Source organism: Quercus lobata, chromosome 5 (genome assembly GCF_001633185.2).
Source record: "Quercus lobata isolate SW786 chromosome 5, ValleyOak3.0 Primary Assembly, whole genome shotgun sequence".
In the NCBI taxonomy this organism is placed as follows: domain Eukaryota; kingdom Viridiplantae; phylum Streptophyta; class Magnoliopsida; order Fagales; family Fagaceae; genus Quercus; species Quercus lobata.
Window position 1 is genome coordinate 17,597,679 of NC_044908.1, and position 21,125 is coordinate 17,618,803.

General features: G+C 36.1%; 1 protein-coding gene across 1 annotated transcript; it reads right to left on the minus strand.

Moving 5' to 3' along the window:
• Nucleotides 1-13,607: 13,607 nt before the first annotated feature.
• LOC115990094 lies at nt 13,608-15,677 on the minus strand. The gene is made up of 5 exons (XM_031113958.1): nt 15,345-15,677; nt 15,196-15,252; nt 14,548-15,049; nt 14,368-14,433; nt 13,608-14,278 (listed from the first exon to the last, which is right to left on the minus strand). The coding sequence occupies exons 1-5, from the start codon at nt 15,675-15,677 to the stop codon at nt 13,665-13,667; spliced, it is 1,572 nt and encodes a 523-aa protein (XP_030969818.1). The 3' UTR covers nt 13,608-13,664.
• Between the last annotated feature and the right edge of the window lie 5,448 nt (nt 15,678-21,125).

The following is a 21,125-nucleotide window of genomic DNA, read 5'->3' on the forward strand; positions in this document are numbered from 1 at the left end:
ATTATTTGTGAGGTTAAATACTAGGCTTACCTAATTAATTGCTTATTTGACAATTCCTAATTTGTATCTAGATACAATTTTAAAATTTATGCTTATTGTAATAGGTTTGCTTGATATTGTTTAGGCTCTAGTTAATCTCCTTTGGAGCTCGGATAATTAGGTTTTTTGCGGATTGCAAGGTAAGTAGCTTTTTAATGGGAAAATTATTTTTGGGTCAAACACATTTTGGAAAATTATTTGTGGATTATGTTTTCTTAAAAAGTGTTGTGTTGTGACCCTATTATATATGATTATACATGAAAAGTGCATCGTATTTGTTATTGCTTGATATTGTTTAGGCTCTAGTTAATCTCCTTTGGAGCTCGGATAATTAGGTTTTTTGCGGATTGCAAGGTAAGTAGCTTTTTAATGGGAAAATTATTTTTGGGTCAAACACATTTTGGAAAATTATTTGTGGATTATGTTTTCTTAAAAAGTGTTGTGTTGTGACCCTATTATATATGATTATACATGAAAAGTGCATCGTATTTGTTATTGCATATGGGGAAATGCATGAATTGTTGGCATGGAAAATATGAGCATCTTTGATTTAACCTTTGATGATGACTTTCATGGATTTTATGGTATATTGGAAAATTTAAAGGTGGTTATTTATCTTGTCTTGTATTATTTGGGAAATAGATAGAAAACCTTTTTGGACAAAGAATGAAATTGAAAACCTTACAAATTTTATGGAAGTTTTGATTGTTATGTATCTAAAACCACCTGGATATAAGCTATGTATTTGAAAGGAAATGTAACGTGTGAGCTTTATGGTGTTTTAACTCTATGCCATGTGTGATTTTCCAGTAATCACCCGATTTGGTTTTCGTAGTGTTTGTGACAATGGAATCAGATCTAGATTAGTGCCCTTTCACTTTGGATGACGCATTCTTCCTTGCTGCCCATGGGGGGAAGAGGTCCTTTGATTGTGTGTAGGTGAGGTTGCTACCATGGGGCCAAAAGACCACATGCAAAAGAAGTCCTATTTAACGTGTTCTCCCTGCTGCCCATGGGAGAGACAAAACTTTGAGAGTATGGGAGAGGCTGTTGCCTATGGGGCCAAGAGACTGCATACCACAGAGGACAATATCATGCCAATTGTGAATCGGTGAATCCCCTGACCGGTCTATGTGGTAGTGTGTTATCTTTGTGATAATTTACCTTATATTAGATTTCATGGCTTGGGAATTATGTTGTTAGTGCTCATAGATTATAGTATATAGTTTCATGGTATTTACTTTGAGAAGTTGTCTTTTATTATTTGATCATTTTTGTCATATTATTATTGAAAATGATCTTGCATTATTCAGTTAGAAATTTCCCTAATTAAAACATGCTTTGTAAATTGTTTATCATCATGAAACTTGCATTTCCCCCACCCCCCATTGATTATGCTACTTATAGGGCTCTGTCTCATCCCATTCTTTTACAAACCTTTTCAGAGTAGGCAACAATCATTTTGAGACAGGTTTTTGTAGCTAGCAGTAGTTAGACTAACTACTAATGGAGGTTGGACTTTTGTGATGGAGATGTTTAGATGATGTACATCCTAGAGTAGGCTTGACAATCATTCTTTTGTATCTAATAGTGGTTATGACTTTATTTTTACCGATGGAACAAGTTAATGATATGTAATTATAGTTATTTAAACCTCCACTCTTTTGTGGCCAATGGTCCTTGTAATTTTTGTATAGAGCTTCAACTTACTTTGGGAGTATCTTTAATAGAATTATTATGATAATTCTTGATATTGGTACTTGATATGAATTATTTGAATTGAATTGTCAAAAAGGAAAAATCTACAGGTACCTTTTAGATGTTTTTCTCATGCTTTGGATCCTTTTGGGTTTGAAGCATGACACTTGGTACACCAATGCCAACTCCATCCTTATTTGCCACGTCATCGCCTCGTCAGCATTTTTCATCTTTTTCCTTATTTCTAGTCTGAAATTCGCATGTCTATTTAGAGACCTTTTCGAGCTCTGGTTTCTTTGAATTTTATATGCATGGAAAGCTCTAGCTATCTAGTTTCCAATGGTTTTAGCTTTGTTCGATTTAGAGCTACGGTCGTCGAGATATTACGCTCAGAAGGGAGGTGATGCAAAGTTGAAAAATTCTGAACGTCTTTCCTTGAAAAATTCATATCTTTTAATCTGGATCTGATATCATCGAGCCCTTTTGGTGAAAATTAGCTAAGACCTTGTTATTCAAGATGGTCCAGCCCGTTCATTTCAGTTCTTGCCCAATCGATACAGTTTATTGCACAAAGCCAGGTAAAAAACTACCAGTTTTCCTGAAAAATTCAATGAAGACTTTATTAGTATTTTGGTATTTTTGTGATATCTCATCTGTTTTAACTCTGATTTTGGTCCATAAACTATCGTTTTGAAGGGAAAAATATTCCCTACGAGATGGTCCAAAATTAAAAATGATCCAATGGTCGGATCAAAAACTCAACTTTTTGACCATACTAAGTTAAGGTTTTAGTAAGATTTTCTGTAAAACGGGTTTTTCAAATGTTGTGACCTTTTGATTTACCCTTCAAATATGTTGTATTTATTTTTTCCCTCTTTTCCTTTGAAATCCATTATTTTGCACATTTTCTAATTTTTTTTGGTTTTTATGGTCTTTGTTTCATCACGTGAATTGGGGCTAGACAAAATACGGTATTAATAGAAGGGAATAGCACCACGACAGAGATTAGGAAGAGAAAGGAGCCCATTATCGAAACACTCAAGGAAAAGTTTGCCAAAGAAGAGGGATGTGGGGAAGACTGGAGGATTCCCATAAAAGAAGCTTTGTTAAGTGAAAGGACTATTGAAGGATTGAAGAGTGTGAAGGATTATGCCCTTGTGAAAGGGTAGCTCTACCGGAGAATGCCTGGTGGAATTCTGGCGAGGCGTGCTGGGCATAGAGAGGCCCAGAAGAAACTGGAAGAAGTACACAGTAGAACTTGTGGATTTTGCAAGGAAGTTAGCTTATATCGCAGGCTGCAGAGAGTAGGTTTCTATTGGCCTAATATGAGAAAAGAGGCAGATCAGACTCAAAGTCAATGTGAAGCCTACCAGATGGCCATAGATCGGAAGGAAACTTATGCTGTGTTTACTGAAGAAGATTGGAGAAACCCTTTTGTTGAATATTTAGCCAGTGGCATCTTACCTTGGAAACACGAAGACAAGTACAAGCTTAAAAGATTGGTGACCCATTATTTCCTACATGAGGGGATACCATTCAGGAAAGGATTTGGTGGAGACCCATTACGATGCTAGGGTCGAAAGGAAGCCAAGGAGATGTTGAAGGAAGTGCACTCTGGCGAGTGCAAAGAACACCAAGGAAGGAAGAAGTTGTATAGGTACATTCTATAGATGGGGTATTACTAGCCATGTATGAAGAGGGATACAGTAGAACTTGTAAAGAAGTGCCACGGGTGTCAGGTGCAGGCAAATCTTATGAACACCCATCCCCAAAGCCTATGGAGTATGGTAACGTTGTGGCCGTTCCACACTTGGAGGCTGGATTTGGTGGAAGCAGTTAATCCTCCCTCAAATGGAAACATTTGGATCTTGGTGGCCATGAAGTATTTCACTAAATGGGTAGAAGTTATCCCACTTTGCAAAGCCACAGGAGGAGCCGTGGCAAACTTTATCAAAGAAAATATAATTGCAAGATCTAGGATACCCCACAGGATTATAAGCAACAATGGCACACCCTTTGTAAATAGGGAAGTTAGGAGAATGTTAGAACACTATCAAGTGAAGCACCATCAATCTTTACCATACTACCCATAGGGGAATGGGTAAGCTGAGGCAACAAAAAAAACCCTCATCAAGATCATTAGCAAAATGAGTCAAGAATATAGTGGAGGATGGGTGTCACACCTGGCAAACACGTTATGGGCTTACTGCAGTTTCTCCCCTTTCTCACTAGCATATGGACTAGAAGCTGTCAGCCCTAGAGAATTGATGATATCTTCTTTGAGAGTCCTCCATGCACAAAAGAAGGGAAACGAGAAAGATGTGTTCCTGGCCAAAAGATGCAAAAACTTGGAAGGATTAGATGAGAAGAGGGAAGAAGCTTAGGAGCATAGCCACAGGCACAGGCAAAGGATGGTGGAAGCCTATGGAAAGGCCATGAAAGAGAGGTTGTTTGCAGAAAGACAACTAATGTTGAGAATGGCAAAACATGTCAAAAGAAGATTGGCGAGACCATCCAAGCTTGTGCCCAAATGGAAAGGACCCTTTGTGATAAGGAAGGCCAATGCAAATGGGTGAATGGGAATGACTTGATGTATCCCATCAATGGCAAATAGCTCAAACAATATTATGCTTAAGTAGTAGTATGTAATTTTACCTTTCTTTGTATTTCCTCCAAGTGATTGCCCTTGTAAGGGATATCGTGTCACAAGCAAGTAATCCAATATTTTGTAATGTAAGCATTATCATGTGAAGAGAAGAAAGTAATGAAAGTGACATCATGACAAATGAGGTATTAGTAGAAAATACACTGTATTATAAATCATGTCAATCATTATATTAGAAGTAGTAATAAGTTACAAACCAAAATCATAAGTTATACTAGACTTAGTAGAATCAAATACTATATATAAAAGCAGAAGGTTTTTCTTGCAATTAAGGAGATGCTGCCACATAGGAAAAAATGCCTACTTTAAATTCTGCCACATTCACAATTAAAAAGTGATAAATTATAGTGTTTCACTACAATTAAAAAAACTGTTTGAGAGCATCTCAGTATAAAAAGAAAACTAATTGCTTAAATCAATAAATTACAATCAAAAGGATTGCTATATGGAGAAGGAGAAAGAGAGATCAAAGGAGAAAGATAGATCGAGAGAAAAGATATTATAATCATAAGCCACATCAAGATAGAAATAACTAAAGGCCAGCCATCACCATCAGTTTTCTTACCACCACTTGTTCCCTTGCCATACTCCGACCATCGAAACTGCAGGCACATAGATATACAAGCACTTACCATCAAACTGTTGAAACTACCACTAGTAAAGTAGGTTTTTTTTTTTTTTTTTTTTTTTTCTTCTTAGATCTGGGAATGAAATACGACATAGTTTTGGGTTCTATCCCTACCAAAAATGGTGCTAATTGGTGGGTGTACTGTTGTGAAATTGTATTGTGTTTTGGTTTAGGTTCTTTAAATTTGGTTTAAATATGATTTAGGTCTGGGTATTTTGATTAAATAGGATTGGATTGCATTCATGTTTTGGCTTTGATTGGTTTTGAGTAAGAAATTTGGTTTAGAATGGTTTTTAATATCAGTTATCTGTGTTTCTTTTGGATATTTGGGTTAAATTCATTTTAAGTATTCCAGTAAAGTTTTCTATTATGAATTTGCTTATGATTGAGGTGTAGGTTTGTATAAGTTATTCTTTAGCATGATTAACAAATAATAGATATTAATTAAAATAGTTAAGGTTCCAATTTTTTTTTCAATGTCTCGACAACGTTGTTGGTGATCATTTAATAATTTTTGTCTTCTTCTAATTCTATTGTATTGGCTATTGTTAATTTTAATTCATTATGCATAGACTTGGATGATGGGTGAATTAGAAATTGAATTCATAGATTGATGGGGTTGGAGACGTAGTGGGTTTTGAAAATTCCAACCAATTATTGGCTTCTGTTGGCAGTATGTTTGTTGCTTTGAATGACTGAAAAAAGTTTCAAGGTTTGTATCATCAATTCCCTTTTTAATATATATTGACAAGTGTGTCTAATATTACATTATAATTCAATTTTAAGAGCCCTGTTTTGACATTGTTTTGCACTAGAACAACTACCCAAACAAGTTGAAAGGTTTGCATAGCTTAATTGTTTTACTTCTTCTTGATTTTATTTTCTAATGCAATTTTCCTCTTCTTTTCTTTTTTCTTTCAAAAAAAGTACTCAATGTATGCAGTTTGGCCTTTATAACATTTAGGTGGTTAAGCCAACATATTCACAACATAAGATAAAAAGAAACCCAAGAAAAACAAAAAAGCTACCCAAAAGAGAGGGAAAAAAAAAAAAAAACCTCATTTGTTTAAGCAAAGAAATTAAAACTGATTTTAAAATACCTAACTTTGAAAAATTGAATATGAAAATCAAGTTTGTATGCTTGCAATCAGATTGAGAAAATAGTATTATTAGGGGCTGTGAATAAACATCGATTTGTGAGTACCGTTTGGTGTGGAACGTTAAATAATGTATCACTATTAAGAAACACAAACTGTTTGAGATTGATAGGGCACAGGGGAAAAAGAGAGACATCTCAGGGCCGACATTACCATTAGTTTCCAACCATAGGAAAACTTTATTTCCTCTTCCATCGCTCTACCAGAGCTGTTACAAGGTGGGTTCCTGTTTACGGATTGGTTCTTTGGGTATCTATCTACAGAGGAAAATGTTCAAATTAGTTGAATTGGAGGGTTTTATTGTTTTAATACTTAGTTTGGATTTTGATATGTAACCTTTTTTTTTTTAAAGTAGCCAATAATTGCTGATGATTAATGTATAATTTTTTTTTCTCAAGGTGATAGTGTTTATCTACTATGGAGTCTGTTGAGTTATCTACTATGGAATTTGTTAACTCACAGATTCTTCAATTCTTCATCCTCATATATGACACTATTTCGTGTCTTCTCCACTGCTAAGTCTTGAGAGAGAGAGAGAGAGAGAGAGAGAGAGGAAGAAAAGAAGGTCATGATTGAATTCTAGTTGGAGAAGATGTGAAAAAGGAGGAGAATTATATGAAAAGAATTGAAAGGGTAGGTTTTCTCTATTGGTCTTTCTCAGCTGCACATGCCACAAAGGCCAAACTTGTGTTGTTTCAATCAATTTGGGTTCTTTCCTTTTTATTTACAACTCCGTTCCTTTCACTTTTAAAAAAAAAAAAAAAAAAAAATTCTATTTTCCTTATACTTGAATCTCTTGAACTCCTCCCTCTACCCCTCCTTTAAACCCTTTTTCTTTCACTCCTGCAATGGTTGCCCAATAATTGATTAGACACACTTTAGCTCCACACGTTATCTCACATAGGTCTTTCTACTTGATATGCTTTTAAGTGTTTAAATTTTGGTGGATTTGTATTTGTGTGTATTTTTCCTTTGGTTGCCTTTAGACGTAGGAATTGGAAAATTTGTGTTTTTTTTTTGCAATAATCGCCGTTTTTTTTTTTTTTTTTTTTTTAATAATCTATTTCATGTTCTATAGTACTATTAACATATTTAAAATAATCTGGTTTGATATTGCAGGGACATTCTCACAACTTTGGAGACTGGTACCTCTCTCCTGGCTCATAAAATATGTAATGAGTAACTTGTTTTACAGTGAGCATAGAGCATTATAGTAAATCCCAACCACTTATTATATATACATATAAGTCAGTATCACAAAAAATGGAGTCCCCTCCTCACACATTCAATTGTTCTTCTTCCACGTGTTCACAAAAAATCAAATAATGGTATCCATGGTTGAGTTCTTTACTAACATCTCCTGTCCATGTATAAGAATTGTATATTGAAGCATATTTGAATGCCAAATGTTTATTGTAATGTCTGATAGTAGCCTATGTGCAAATAAATATTTGCTATTGTAAGGTTGAATTTAATCAACCATCTTGTTGGCTTTATTCCGTGCCAAATTTGCTTATAATTTAGTATTTAGAAATCCTGTATTTAGGTAGGATTCATGTAAGGGTAGTGTGTGAGAAAGTGTGAAGAAAAGCTCAAGAGTGTGCACTCAACAGGGCCTCACGACTGGATCTCGCGACTGGCTCGCGGTTGGCAAGTCGCCAAAGCTGGCACATGTGTGTAGCATGCAAAGGAGCTAAAGAGTCACACCAGCTGGAGCACTACAGGACAAAACTTCCAGTCTAGCCAGGCAGTTAGCTCGCGACTTAGACTCACAACTCAGTCAAGTCGCGAGGTTAAGTCGCCAGACCACTCTGTTTGGGAAAAACTAACCTTTCGCATTCCAAACACACACCAGTATAAATACCCCTTATATCCACGTATAGTAGAGAGCTTCCAGAGAGAATTTTAATAGAGAAACCCTAAAGAAAAACAAGATTGACTCATCCACAATCTTCATCCTTTGATTCTCCAAATTCCTCTACTCCCATCCTCTCTACTGATACATCCTTGAGAGGTACATTAGCCAAAACCTTTTCTCACCATACCCATATTTGTAAGGAGGCTATTTGGTGCTTGGGAAGCAATTAGGAAGGTACCAATTGATATTGGTTGATGCTATGGGCTATAACGGGATCCGGTAAGTTAGAGAAGACAAAGGTTCGGCATAACCTCGTTGGAGCAAGAAGCTTGGAGGGTTTAGGTACACTGGGTAGATTAGGTTTGGAGGGTCTTCTACTGTTCATGTATCCCAACTTCATTCTTTAGTAGATTATTGACCACTTAAAGGGCGGCGGAGATGTTTTACGCTAAGGACTTCGATTTCCTCTTCGATAACACATCGCTGTGTTATCTTTGTGTTTGCATCTCTCTTCTCTTAATCTTTGCTATTTAATTTCTGCTACGGTTGTGATTTTATTTGGTTTAGATTGTTTTATCAATTCTGGTTTAGCTTATTTTCGTATTCTTCACATACATTATTTGATAATAAACTTGAATTGGTAATTTGTAATTTGGGGGTCTAAACGCTGAAGGTGTTTTACACACTATTTGAACATTCAATTGGTATCAAAGCGGGTACACTTGTTGTGGTTTAAATATCTAAATGTGATCCTTGATCCCTTGTGTTTAATTGCCATGGATAATGCTTTGTATGCCTCTATGCATGTTTTGGATGTTGATAAATGTAACATGCCACGTGTTTGTGAAAATGCCTATATGAGTGATAATTCTCATGATTGTGATGCTATGTTACTTGAATTATTTGTTGTTGTTGATATTCCAAATGACAAACTCTTGCAAAAAAAGGCTAAGAAGTTTCAAAAGAATTTGAGCAAGTTATTTTGTGAAAATGATGATTTGATTGTTAAGCTCAATGAATCCAACAAATTGGTTGAGAAATATAAGAAACTTGCTGAAAATTCTCTTGAAAAGCTAAAAGAGTTTGACTGTTTAAATATGGACTTGGATGCTAAACTTTTTTTGTTTAACAAACTTGTTGATGAGCTAAAATGTGAAAATGAATCTATTAAGATGCATGCCAAGTGTTTGATTGTTGAACCTATTGATAAAAAGGATGATAATATATGTTGCAATCATGTTGTGGTACCCGATTTTGTGCCTAATGTGTGTTCTATCTCTAAGGGCAAATCGGTGTACATTCCTTCACACAAAAGAAATCAAAAGGTGGAAAGAAAGGCTCTTAAGTCAAAACCTCCGTTTAGGTCTCAACTTAAGACTTTGGATGGATTTAAGTTTGTTCCAACTTGTCACCATTGTGGTGTGATTGGTCATATAAGACTTCAATGTCATAAGTTAAAGAGGGAACAAAACCATATTGCTAGATCCCTTCCCAAAAAGCCCAGTGGCCCTAAACACATTATGTGTCACCATTGTGGTGCTTCTGGTCATCTAAGATTTCACTGCTCTAAGTTTCATGCTCTTAAAAGAATCAAAAGAAAAGAGAAACTTAAGCTTCATGGAAGTTGTGCTAAAAAGGGTCAACCGGATTTGAGTGAAAATAGCATGTTGTTAAAGAAAGTGTTTAATGCTTTTAACTCCTTGTCTATGTGCATCTCCAGTTCTCATTCTTCTAACCCTTGTCTCACTTTTCATAAGACACTCATTCCAAACAATCGTTCTGTTTGCATGAGGAAGAGTTCCTATGGTTGAGTTTTTGCTCTTTTGGACCTTGATCTAATTCTTTCGATCTTTGTAGGACTCTTCATGCATTAAATGTCATATCTTCATGCATTTTGTGCATCTCACATTTCTTTTTATGCATTGTTTCTTTTTTTATCTTCCTTTTATATTTTAGTTTTATGTGAGTAAAAATCCAAAACCACATAAAAAGTGAAAATTTCAAAAAATTTGATCGTATATGTTTGAGCACATATCACATGTGAGTTTTGACTTGTACCTCTATTAAATGGTTTTGTGCATTTACAAGCTTAGCTTGTTCTTTATGCACTTATATCTCTATGGGAAAAATCTTGACATCTATGTGTGATTGTTGTAAATCGATCTTCAAGCTTGTCATGAATGATTAATCAATTGTCATGTTGGTTTTGATACATACGTAGACTTGTACCTATATATCTTCCCACTCTTTTATATTTTTGCTTAAAGAGCTCAACAAATGTAAATCTCAAAATGAAAAGAAATAATGAGCTGCAAAAGTCATTGCACATACTAGTATTTGACTAGGAAAAAGGGAAAGCGACTTGTATTGAAAATGTATGATGCCCAAAAGCCAAAGACTTGTTTATCAAATTGAAATATCAAAAATTTCAGGCATCAATCTCAAAATGAGATGTATTGATTCAAAATGATTAAATGTTATGAATTGTAAAGAAGCCAAACAAAAAGCTTCAAAGATATGTAATCATTTTCTTGTGGGAGGTCATATATGTTCATTTCTATAATTGAGATAGACCACTTGACTTAGTACTAGTTGTGTATGACTTGATTGAATTGATCATTGAAGTTTCATTCTAGACTAAGGACTATTCCACACTTGATACACACACAAAACACACATGTCTAATGTTCAATGAATGCTTTATTCATTTGTTCGATTATACTTGTTTAAATGTGATGTGTGTGTGCTCAATTTTATATGGATCAATCCAAAAAGTTTTTATTTTTATTTTTATTTTTATCATTTTATATGTTTTTTGAAGTGATTTTTATTATTCTTTGTGTTCATGTTTAGTGCTTACTTTGTTTTTCATTGTTTGAGCATGTTTTGTATTGAAAAACAGGTGTCAGAATTTTTGGCTACTTATTCTAGCTACTCTCATGAGTAGCGAGTTTTGGCTACTCGTTTTGGCGACTTACCCAGTTGCGAGACCCAGTAGTGAGTTTACACAGAATAGTTTCGTGACTCACTCGCAACTCATCTCGCGACTCACCAGTTGCAAAACGCCCAAAAACAGTTTTTTAAAGGGCTTTTTGTGCGAAACTTGTTTTAAACCTCTCCCATCCTCTCTTAAACCCCTCTTTCAATACTTTTACTTCAAAACCCAATCAATTTGAATGGTTTTTCATTCCATTAACATCTCTAAGGTAATTCTAAACTCTTTTATTTGATTTTGATCCTTAGATTATGTTTTGGAGAGTTTTTGTGCTCTTGGTTGAGATTTTCATCAAAAGGGTTGAGGAGACTTATTTTTTGTCAAATTTTTGTATGGGATTGGTTTCTTTTGATGATTTGATTTGGATGTTGGTCCCTTGTGGTAAAAAGATCATATATTAAGGGTGGATTTCATGATGTTCATGCATTGTTTTACATTGTTTTACTTCTCACAAACTTTTATGATTAAAGTTTTAAAATAATATGTAATTCATATCTGATTATTTTAAGAATTCCATTAACTTCAAACACACAACATGGTCAAAATAGAAGCTATTTTGATAAGAATCCACCCAAGAGTGAGCAGGTTCTAAAAAAAATACCTAATTTGAGGAAACTGACCTCCAAGAATGAGAAGTAAAATTTAGAGAGAATAGAGAAGATTAGGAGAGAAACTAACTAACAGATATTAACAGCTTCTATGGTAAAAGACTAACAATTCCCTAACTCTAATGCAACATCTTAGGACAAGTTTATGTTAAGTAACATCAACAATAACAGATATGACATCAAGTCAACTATAGTAGCAACATCATTGGCATTGCTTGATGACTCTTAACATATTCTATATTGTTAACTAATATAATAGCTTATTATGTTTTTAATTTTTAAAATAATGCATTACTCCTTTTTCTTTTCTTTTTTTACCTTTTGTTTGGTTTCTGAGAAAATGAAGAAAAACAAGTTGAAATAAAGTTCTAGAGTTTTAAATGATTCTCAACTATGTATAACATAAAAAATCAAAGTACAAGGTTTTTGGAAATAATTCTCCACACTAGAATGACTATCATTGATGTTTACTTATAGCTGTACAAGTAGGATTATGCAAGCTACAAGGAAAGTTTTGATGCAGAGGTTAACTATGATCTGTCATGATTTATTATTGCATAATATTCTCTTTGACTTTGACAAATATTTGATTTGATGCAATGATCTTTTGTGTTTTGGTTTTTTTTTTTAAAGAATGAGACTGATTTTCAAAATTTATGATGGCTGGACCCACAATAATTTTCAACTTAAGTTGTTGCATAACTGATGTTGGTGCTGCTACTGGAGGCTTAAGTAGCTGCAAAATTGCTGGTGTTATTGTTGGAGGTCTGATGGATGTTTTGATAGATTTAGTGTGTCACTATATAAATCCATAAATTTAGAATGATAGAATTTATTTTTCATTCAGGAGTAGGATTAAGAGAATAGCTCAAATTGTTATTTACTTTAAAATTTAACAATCAGTTGGTGCAATATTTGCAAATTTCATCTAGAATGAGAACTTTGAAGCCAAAAACATCTTGGGCTAGGAAGTAGTAAAGGTATGCTTGACTTAACTAAAATTTACTTTCAGTTGGTAATGACTTTCACCTTTGAGTAATTTTTCGAATTTTCTTTCTCCTAAATTTTCATTCCATTATCATAGGCCTTTAGTTGTTTGGATTTGTTGACTTTTGGATGACCTTTTAGAACTAAGAGACTAAATTCAACCAACAATGATAGATTCAGAATGTGATTATCTAAATATGCACCATGTAACAAAAAAATAGGATTTAATTTAAAAACCTGCATTTCTATAAGTGGTTTGGTAGACATACTTTGAATAACTCCAAATGGTTCACATCAACATTTGGTTTGTTTTCATGCTTTCAATTTAGCCTAAAACATGCTTATGATATCCAAATCTGTTTACAATAAGAATAAGTATGTGCTTCATGCATGAATGATTTCCTGGGGCATTTCATTTTTGTGGTGAATACATTTTCAAAGCCATATCAAATGTTGTATATATAGAATGGAAGTTTGAAGTGTAGTTATTGGAAATGGTTACTGATCTTTTAGTTCTTTTAATAGTGTTGATCTATGTGTTTGGTTTGATTGAACAGGGATGGCCAAAGAAAATTTTGCGGTTTCTTTTCCAAAAATTGTTGAAACATAGTGATGTGGGTAATTTTGGAATAATTACTAGCAAAATTTTTTTGTCTTTGATATGGAACAATTTCGATAAAGGCCAATGGACTTTAGTGACATCATAAATCATCTATTCAAGATGTCAACTGTAGTAAATATTTATTTGCTGTCTAATATATATATAATAGCATAATGAGAAAATTGAGTTAGCCAATATCATAAAAATTTCAAGGAAAAATCATTTTAGTACCTCCAAATGTCCTGGTCGAACTAATGTCTTATATGTTCAATAATCCAAGCTAACATCAATAGCAACACTACAATGTCACATACTAGTAGTAATAAGTGCTAAGCAAAATAAATGTATTGTGAAAAGAGACAGAGGAGAAAACCACAGAATAGCTAATCACAACTACAGAAATAAAATAGTCAAGTACATAGCAGAAATCACATAAGGACGGTAATAAGAGGATTATCCTGGAAATCATCAGGGGCAGCCACGTTAGAAAGAAGTTGTGCATGATGAGCCTCCAAATCTGCTATCTCCTTTTTCAAGCTCTCAATCCTGGCATCAATGGCATCAATAGCGGGTTGAACCTTCCTCCTAAAGAAGACACGAGCAATCTCTCGAAGTTGATCCAGCATAAAGCCCAACTCAAACTCAACACAGATCAACTCTTGGATCACTGCCCTCCACTGTAGGATCTTCTCCACAGAAACCGTGTCAATAAAGTTATGTTGGATGTCATTCAAAACACAGCCTAACAACTTGAGGAAGTGCTCCCTAGCAGAACGACCAAGGGGGAACTTTTGCATGAAATCCCCATGATCTTGGTAAATGGCTTGCAGATGATCTAAACAGTCCTTAGGCACTTGGTATCCATGAAAGTCCACATAAGGAGGATCGATACCCCAAAAATCCATGGGGTAAAGATCATTTCTCTCCCTCTGCTCAAAACGCACAAAGAAAGAAGTGACCTCCTCCTTAAGATCAGCAACAGTGGCAGAACTACTCCCAACCTCCATCACAACACTCTGGGCTCCCTTAGCATGCAAAAAACCTGAAAAGGGCAGAAAGAAGACACATAAGCCTTGAGGGTAAGAAAAAAAAAGGTTAGAGAGAGTAGGTAAAGTTGAAAAGTAAACTTACTAGATCCAGCAGGAGTAGGTTTTGCAAGAACACTTGCAACTTCTTGCTTCTCAGGGACCTCAGAGCCTACATGGCACGATGGCACTCATGGTAGGAAGAAGCGTACATAAAAAAAAATTTAAAAAAAAAAAAAAAAAGAGAGAAGATAAAGAAGAAAAATCAAAGGAAGAGAGTTCGTACCTATAGTCACAGGAATGGAAGATGGAGTAACCACTAATGAAGGCCCACCTCTAACCACTTGAGAAAGGGTAGCAAATGGATCGCTAGAGGATATGACATGAGGAGTGGTGAAAGGAGCCTCCTCAATTTGAGCACCCGTGGGAGAAGCACCACCCTTTGGAGGAGTGGAAACCTCAGCGAAAATCCCCTTGGTAATAAGACCGGGTCCCTCTGGAATCTTCTCTTCAACAGGGGCTCCCTTCTCAACAAGAATTGACTCTAGTGAAGGAGTCGGGGCCTTGGTAGAAACATCACCAACAGCAACAGTAGTGGCAACAGCCATTGCATTTGCAATCATCTTGGCATCTGCAAAGAATCCCTTCATGGAAGCATTAGACGCTATAGAAACCTCTCCATCCTCATGCGAACCATCCTTGGCAAAAGTTGCCTCGGTGTCAGCAGTGGGCCTAATAGGAGCCTCCTTGCTCATAGGAACATAAGAAGAAATGGGCTCAGCCTTAATCTGAATATAACAAGAGTAAGAGGGTGAGTGAAATGAAAGAAAGTAAGGTGAGGAGTAATGATACACACACAAAAAAAAAAAAAAAAAAAAAAAAAAAACAAAACAAAACAAAAAAAAACAAAAACAAAAATGGAAGAGAGACTTACCTCGACCTCGTCAAGTATAATATGTCGTGTGGCAAAAGTGACCTCCTTGATTTTAGACTGCAAATGAAAGAAGTGCATACACAGAGTTAGCCATAAGTAAAGACATCAAAACACTAAAATAAGGACGAGAAAATTTAGAGATAATATACTCTTCTCTTAGAAGGGGCAGATGAAACTAAAGGAGATGTCTTCTTCTTGCTGCCACAGGTCCTGCTAGAGGGAGGACCATCTAAAGGTTGTCTCAGCAATGGAGGCTTGGGCTTGACCGTGGCAGACTTCCTGGCGGAACGAGACCTCACAGCAGGAGAATGAGTGCTCTCAAGAATTGTATTGCCAATATGGGAAAGGTTCCCCACATATGGAACTATATCAGAACAAACCTTAAGGGTACCCGTAACAATACCTTTACCCTTTTTGACAGATTTAGACTTGGCAGGCTTAGAGGCCGAACTCTTCTTTGGTGCAGATGGAAGGAGGTTCATGACTTTCACTTTCCTCTCCTAACCCATGGGATACTCACTTGTATACCAGAAACCACCCTTGCTATTCTTCCTGCCACTCAAATATGCCAGAACTTTTTTGCTTCTTGGCATATGCAATCACGGACCTGATGGGAACAAGTAAGTGTGGGTTCGGAGAAAGCAAAGCATGCAAGCCTTGAGGAGGTATGAGTGAGAAGCCATGACTACCCATGATATCTTCGCAAAAGGAAGTCATAACGGCCTGCCAATAGGCATGCATAGGGGCAGTACCAATTTGTAATGCCCTAGGTTCAAAAAAAGAAGATGATGTGGTTAGACTTTAGAGACCCATGTGACTCCCACCTACCCTTCTCCTCAACCACACAATTCTCACAAATATCTCTCCCTCTTATTTTGTTTTGTCTTCATTTCTTTTCTTTCCACACAAACACATACTCCTCTCTCACTTTCCCTCTCACTCCCACTAGTGTACCTCCATACCACCACCTGCACCATCTTTTTCTGGTGAAGTTTATCGAAAAACTCCATAGGAAAAAGCTAAGGCTCACTCATTTCTATGATTTGAGGTAAAATTCCAAATCTTTTGGTGGGTTTATACGCTTTTTCTTGAGGTCCTTTTAAGCTAAGTTTTAATAATGATATTTATGTGATTTATGAGCTTTGGAAGTTATATTCATGTGTTTATATGTATAGGTCTGGTCTTGGTGGATTTATTTGATGAATGAGTTTATGGTTTCTACATTGGTGGCTATCTAAGGTTTGTTATGGTGAAAATTTGAGGGTTTCGGCTTTCTAATGTGAAATAGATGGTAAATATAATTATTATTGTTTATTTGGAGCTAGTTAAAGATTTAAATTGTTAGTCTTGGAGGATATTGTGATTTTTGGTATCATGGGTCTCTTGTTGATGTAGTGTAAATCTTGTGGGAACTACTTATAAAGTGTTGAAGTTTTGATGTTAGAGAAAATACCTTGAATGATTTCAGTCTATAAATTGGAGTCTATGCCTTGTAAATTAAGTTGTTGAGAAACTATGGAAGTGGAATGCATTATTTGTGAGGTTGAATACTTAGGCTTGCCTAAGTAATCTCTTATTTAGTGATATCTAAAATTTGTAGCTAGATGCAATATCAAGCTTGATACTTATCGTGATAGGTTTGCTTGGTATTGTTTAAGTTCTAGCTAATCTCATTTGGAGCTTGAAGAATTAGACTTTTTGTGGGTTGTAAGGTAAGTGGCTTCTTAATAGGATTTTTGGAAAATAACCATGTTGCATAAACACTGTTTTTGGGTCAAACACATTTTGAAAAATTATTTGTGGAACCATGTTTTTTTAAAAAGTGTTGTGGTGTGACCCTACTATATATAATTATATATGAAAGCGCATCATGTTTAATATTGCATATAGGGAAATGCATGAATATTTGGCATGGAAAAGAAAAGCATATTGATAGTGGATTTCATGGATTTATGGTATTATTTGGAATACTAAAGATGTGTTATCTTTACTTGTATTATTTGGGAAATTGATAGAAAATCTTGTTGACAAGAAATGATTTTGAACAATTCGTGAACTTTGTGAAATGCTTGGATATTATAAAGTTTTATGAAACTACTCAAAAATGAACTACGGGTTTCAATTTCATTTAGCTATGAGCTTTGTTTTTATCCTTGTGCCGTGACAGGTGTGATTACCCCAGCCAAATGCCGCAGTCTTTGTGACATTGGTATCTTGGCACCTTGTTTTTGTGGTGGTTTGATGTCTTTATGGCATAATTTGATGTCTTCGTAACATAATTTAATGTCTTCGTGGCATAATTTGATGTCTTTGTGGAATAACCGATGTCTTCGTGGTATAATTAATGTCTTCATGGCATACCTAACGTCTTTATGGTGGGCTTGTCATGTGGCCTTGGGTTGGACTTTCAGGTTTTCAAATGGTGTTTTGATAGCTTATAGTATATAGTATGTAGTTTCATGTTGAAATATTTTGAGAAAGCTTGGTGCTACATTTTTTAATCATTCTTGTCATTTTTTTAAGAAAAATGGATTTGCATGATCCAAACAGAAATTCCCAAATTATAACACGTTTTGTAAAATGCTCATTATCATGAGACTTGCATTTCCCCCACCCCCATTAATTATGCTACTTACTGGGCTTTAGCTCATCCCATCCTCTAATAGTTTTTCAGATCAATTAGCTATGCCTCGAGTATGGAGTTTACTTTATTTGGTGGTAATTGGAGTGCTATGTTAAACTGAGAGACTTTTGCTGTAAATGGCTGGTGACTCAATCTTGCTATGTTCAACGAGGTCGTAATTAGCTCTATTGGAGGTAGGGCACTTCAGGTTTGTTAGCCTTAGGCATGGTAGGCCTAGATTTGATGTTGAGTTGTCTATTCTTGATAGGATTGTGACCTTGTGTAATCCATTTGGAGTTTTGTAATATATTCATGTATTATATGAAGGCACATGATTTTTAGTTATTGTTTGTGAATGTGCTATAGAGCTCTAACTTGTAATGTGGAGATTTCAGTATGGTTATATATTCTTATTATGTGAAAAATGAAAGAAAAATATCCTACAGTTTCTCTCTTGATGGTTCTTTTCTCATGCTTTGGATCCTTTTAGGTTTGGGGTGTGACACACTCTTTGTAAGCTAGGAATGGTAACAATGATAAAGGGCTTCCTTTAATAATCAAAGGAATGTGGACAAAGAAAAGGGCAAACCAAAGTAGTAGAATCCTGAACCAAAGTGAAATCATCAGGCACATCTTAGTCAAGGCCAAATTGCCTTCTCACCCTATGCACAGAATAATACACATACCTCATCCCTTCATCAGCCAAATAGGGCAACTATCCAGCATTGGTGGCGGTTAGATACATGAGTCCCCTTTCATCATAAGCAACTGAAAGAGTGGCTGTACCGGCAATACTCATGAAAGGCCCTATCACCGAATCAGCACAAGTATAGCCAGCCTCGAAATTCCTACAAGCCCTCTATGAAAATCCCACTCCCTTATCGAAAAACTCCTTAATAGAATGACCAATGAGCTTCAACCCAACCCAACGAAAGGCCAAAAGGAACTAATCAACAAAGCCCCCATAGAAATTAGTGATCACCTTGGGACAAGTCTGAAACTTCTCCTTGGCATAGCGAACATACTTACACTTAGACAAATGCCTAGAATAGCTTTCCCAAAGAAAATTCTACAGAATAGTGCTATGGACAGAAGTGGTGACTATATGGCAGGAACCCCCTTCCCGCTCATTATTTGCAAAATGTCCAACTGAATGTAGAAATGGCTTAAGAACAAAGAAGCCAGTGGAAAACTCACCCTACCAGAAATCTTAATGGCTAATTGAAAATATACAGGCTTTATAGCCAAATGAGAATGGGAGCCAAAAACAAACTTACATAACCCAAAAATGATGAAGGAAGCACGACGAGTAGTAGTAGAAGCCTTGGTAAAAGCCCTAATCTAGTTAGATAGCTTTGTGTTGCCACCGCCAAGCCCTTTATGCAACTCTACTTGCATGGCCTCCTTATCAGCAAAAAGTTGGATGTCTGAAGGTTCGATGTCACCAAGTATGGAAAGCAATAATTGATTAGCCACATCTTCCAACGTTACAGTTAGTTTCCCATAGGAAAGGAAGAATGTGTGGGTCGCGCTACACCAAAGACGGACCAAATGCAAGAGATTGAACATGTCATGGTAGTTTTGTAAACTTCGTGAGGAAAAAACGGCCTTCAAGACGCCGGCCTACTGTAGCGCCTCCATGAAACCTACATTGGAAAGTTCATGGTCAACCTAATCCTTCCAACCCAATGATGTACTCGACTCGAACTTAAATAGAATGGGGACTGGCAAGGTTTCTCCACGGCAAACGGCAAGATCGAGGATAGTAGTCGGCAGCGGTGCCCAAGACATATTGGTGGCCCGTTACTCCAAAGATAGCCAAACACGATTCGCTGGTGGGGACAAGTAGTCACCAAGTCCATTGGAAAATGTGAACGAACATCATACCACCGGTCTATGAGAGGAGGGCACTCACTATCGAGGTCATGAGCCATCCCCTCCTCCTCAGAATGCTCTAATTCAAAGAGAAAGACCTATTTGCCTCCCTCACTTTTGATAGGCGACTGATCAACGACGGCCTCTTTCCCTTTACAGCAGGAAGAACCCTCGCTCTTCACCGGCAACATGAAGAGAAAATGGGTAATGTGCAAGAAGTGAGAAGAAGGATGGAGTGGAGAACGAAGAGAGAAAGGGAGATTTCTTGAAAAGAGGAAAGTAAAGAGAATGAAGGAAAAGAAAAAGTTGTGTTGTAGTTAATGAAGGGAAGCGACGAGACGTTTCTCCAAAAGAGGCAACGCATTAGATGTAGCAAAGGTGTTGCATCGAAATAATTGTCAAATAATGAAACCTAAAAAGAAGGGATTGTTTATGGAAGAAAGAAAGTGAGGAAGGATGGGGACCACTATTCAAAAAACTCGCGAAAGAAAGAATAGAAATATTCCTATATGAATTGCAGAACAATTCATATGCCCAAGAAGCCGAATGTTGATACCTTTTTTTTGATTAAAAAAGGACAGCAAAAAAGCTTAGTAACCAGCAAAGAGAGATAGAGAAAAATGAGATTAGTAAGTAATGGCAGAAATAAGGGGCCATAAAAGTCTGAAAGAAAAGAGAGAAAGAAATAAGGCCCAATGGGCCAGAATTAACAACAGGAAGTCCCATAGGCCTAAGAAGGGGTAAGAATAGTGTAAAGAACATGAAGAATTGGATGATTGTAGCTAGTTCGAGGTTAGCTAGGCCTCCCAAGAACAGGAAAAGAATTGAAGGAAAGAATGGAAACACAGAGAGAGTATTGAGACATAAATTGTTTGATTCCCCTCTTTGTACAAGTTGTTGCTATTCTTATACCACTCTCTCAACTCTGCCCTCTGTAACTAACTAACTAACTACACAGCTGTCACTAACCAGCTTAACTAACTCCTATCACCTATCAATGTAACTAACTCCAACAGAATCCTATGGCAGCAACTATCACACTATGGCAGCAACTAAAGTCAACCAATAACACTTCTAAACTAAACTATTCAGCAAAAAGAGTCTTCTTCTCAACTAAAAAGCCATAAAGCTCTAAGCTAGCTAGTAGCTAGAACGAATGATCAATTACAAGAGATCAATTTTTACCACATCAAAAACTGAATTCCTATCAAAAACATCCAAGTTTTAGGACTTAACAATCATTGGGGATCCGCTGTGCAGGTGAATGCACATGAATGATGCAAATCCTCTTTCCTCCATTGTTCTGTAAAGCCCATAACAGGGTTGATTTGCAGTCTTTCACATCTAGTCCCACCGCAACGTATATCGTTTCTTTGATCACACTTGTAACCGGATCCTCTAAATTCTCATGCCCACTTTCCATGGTTTGCCG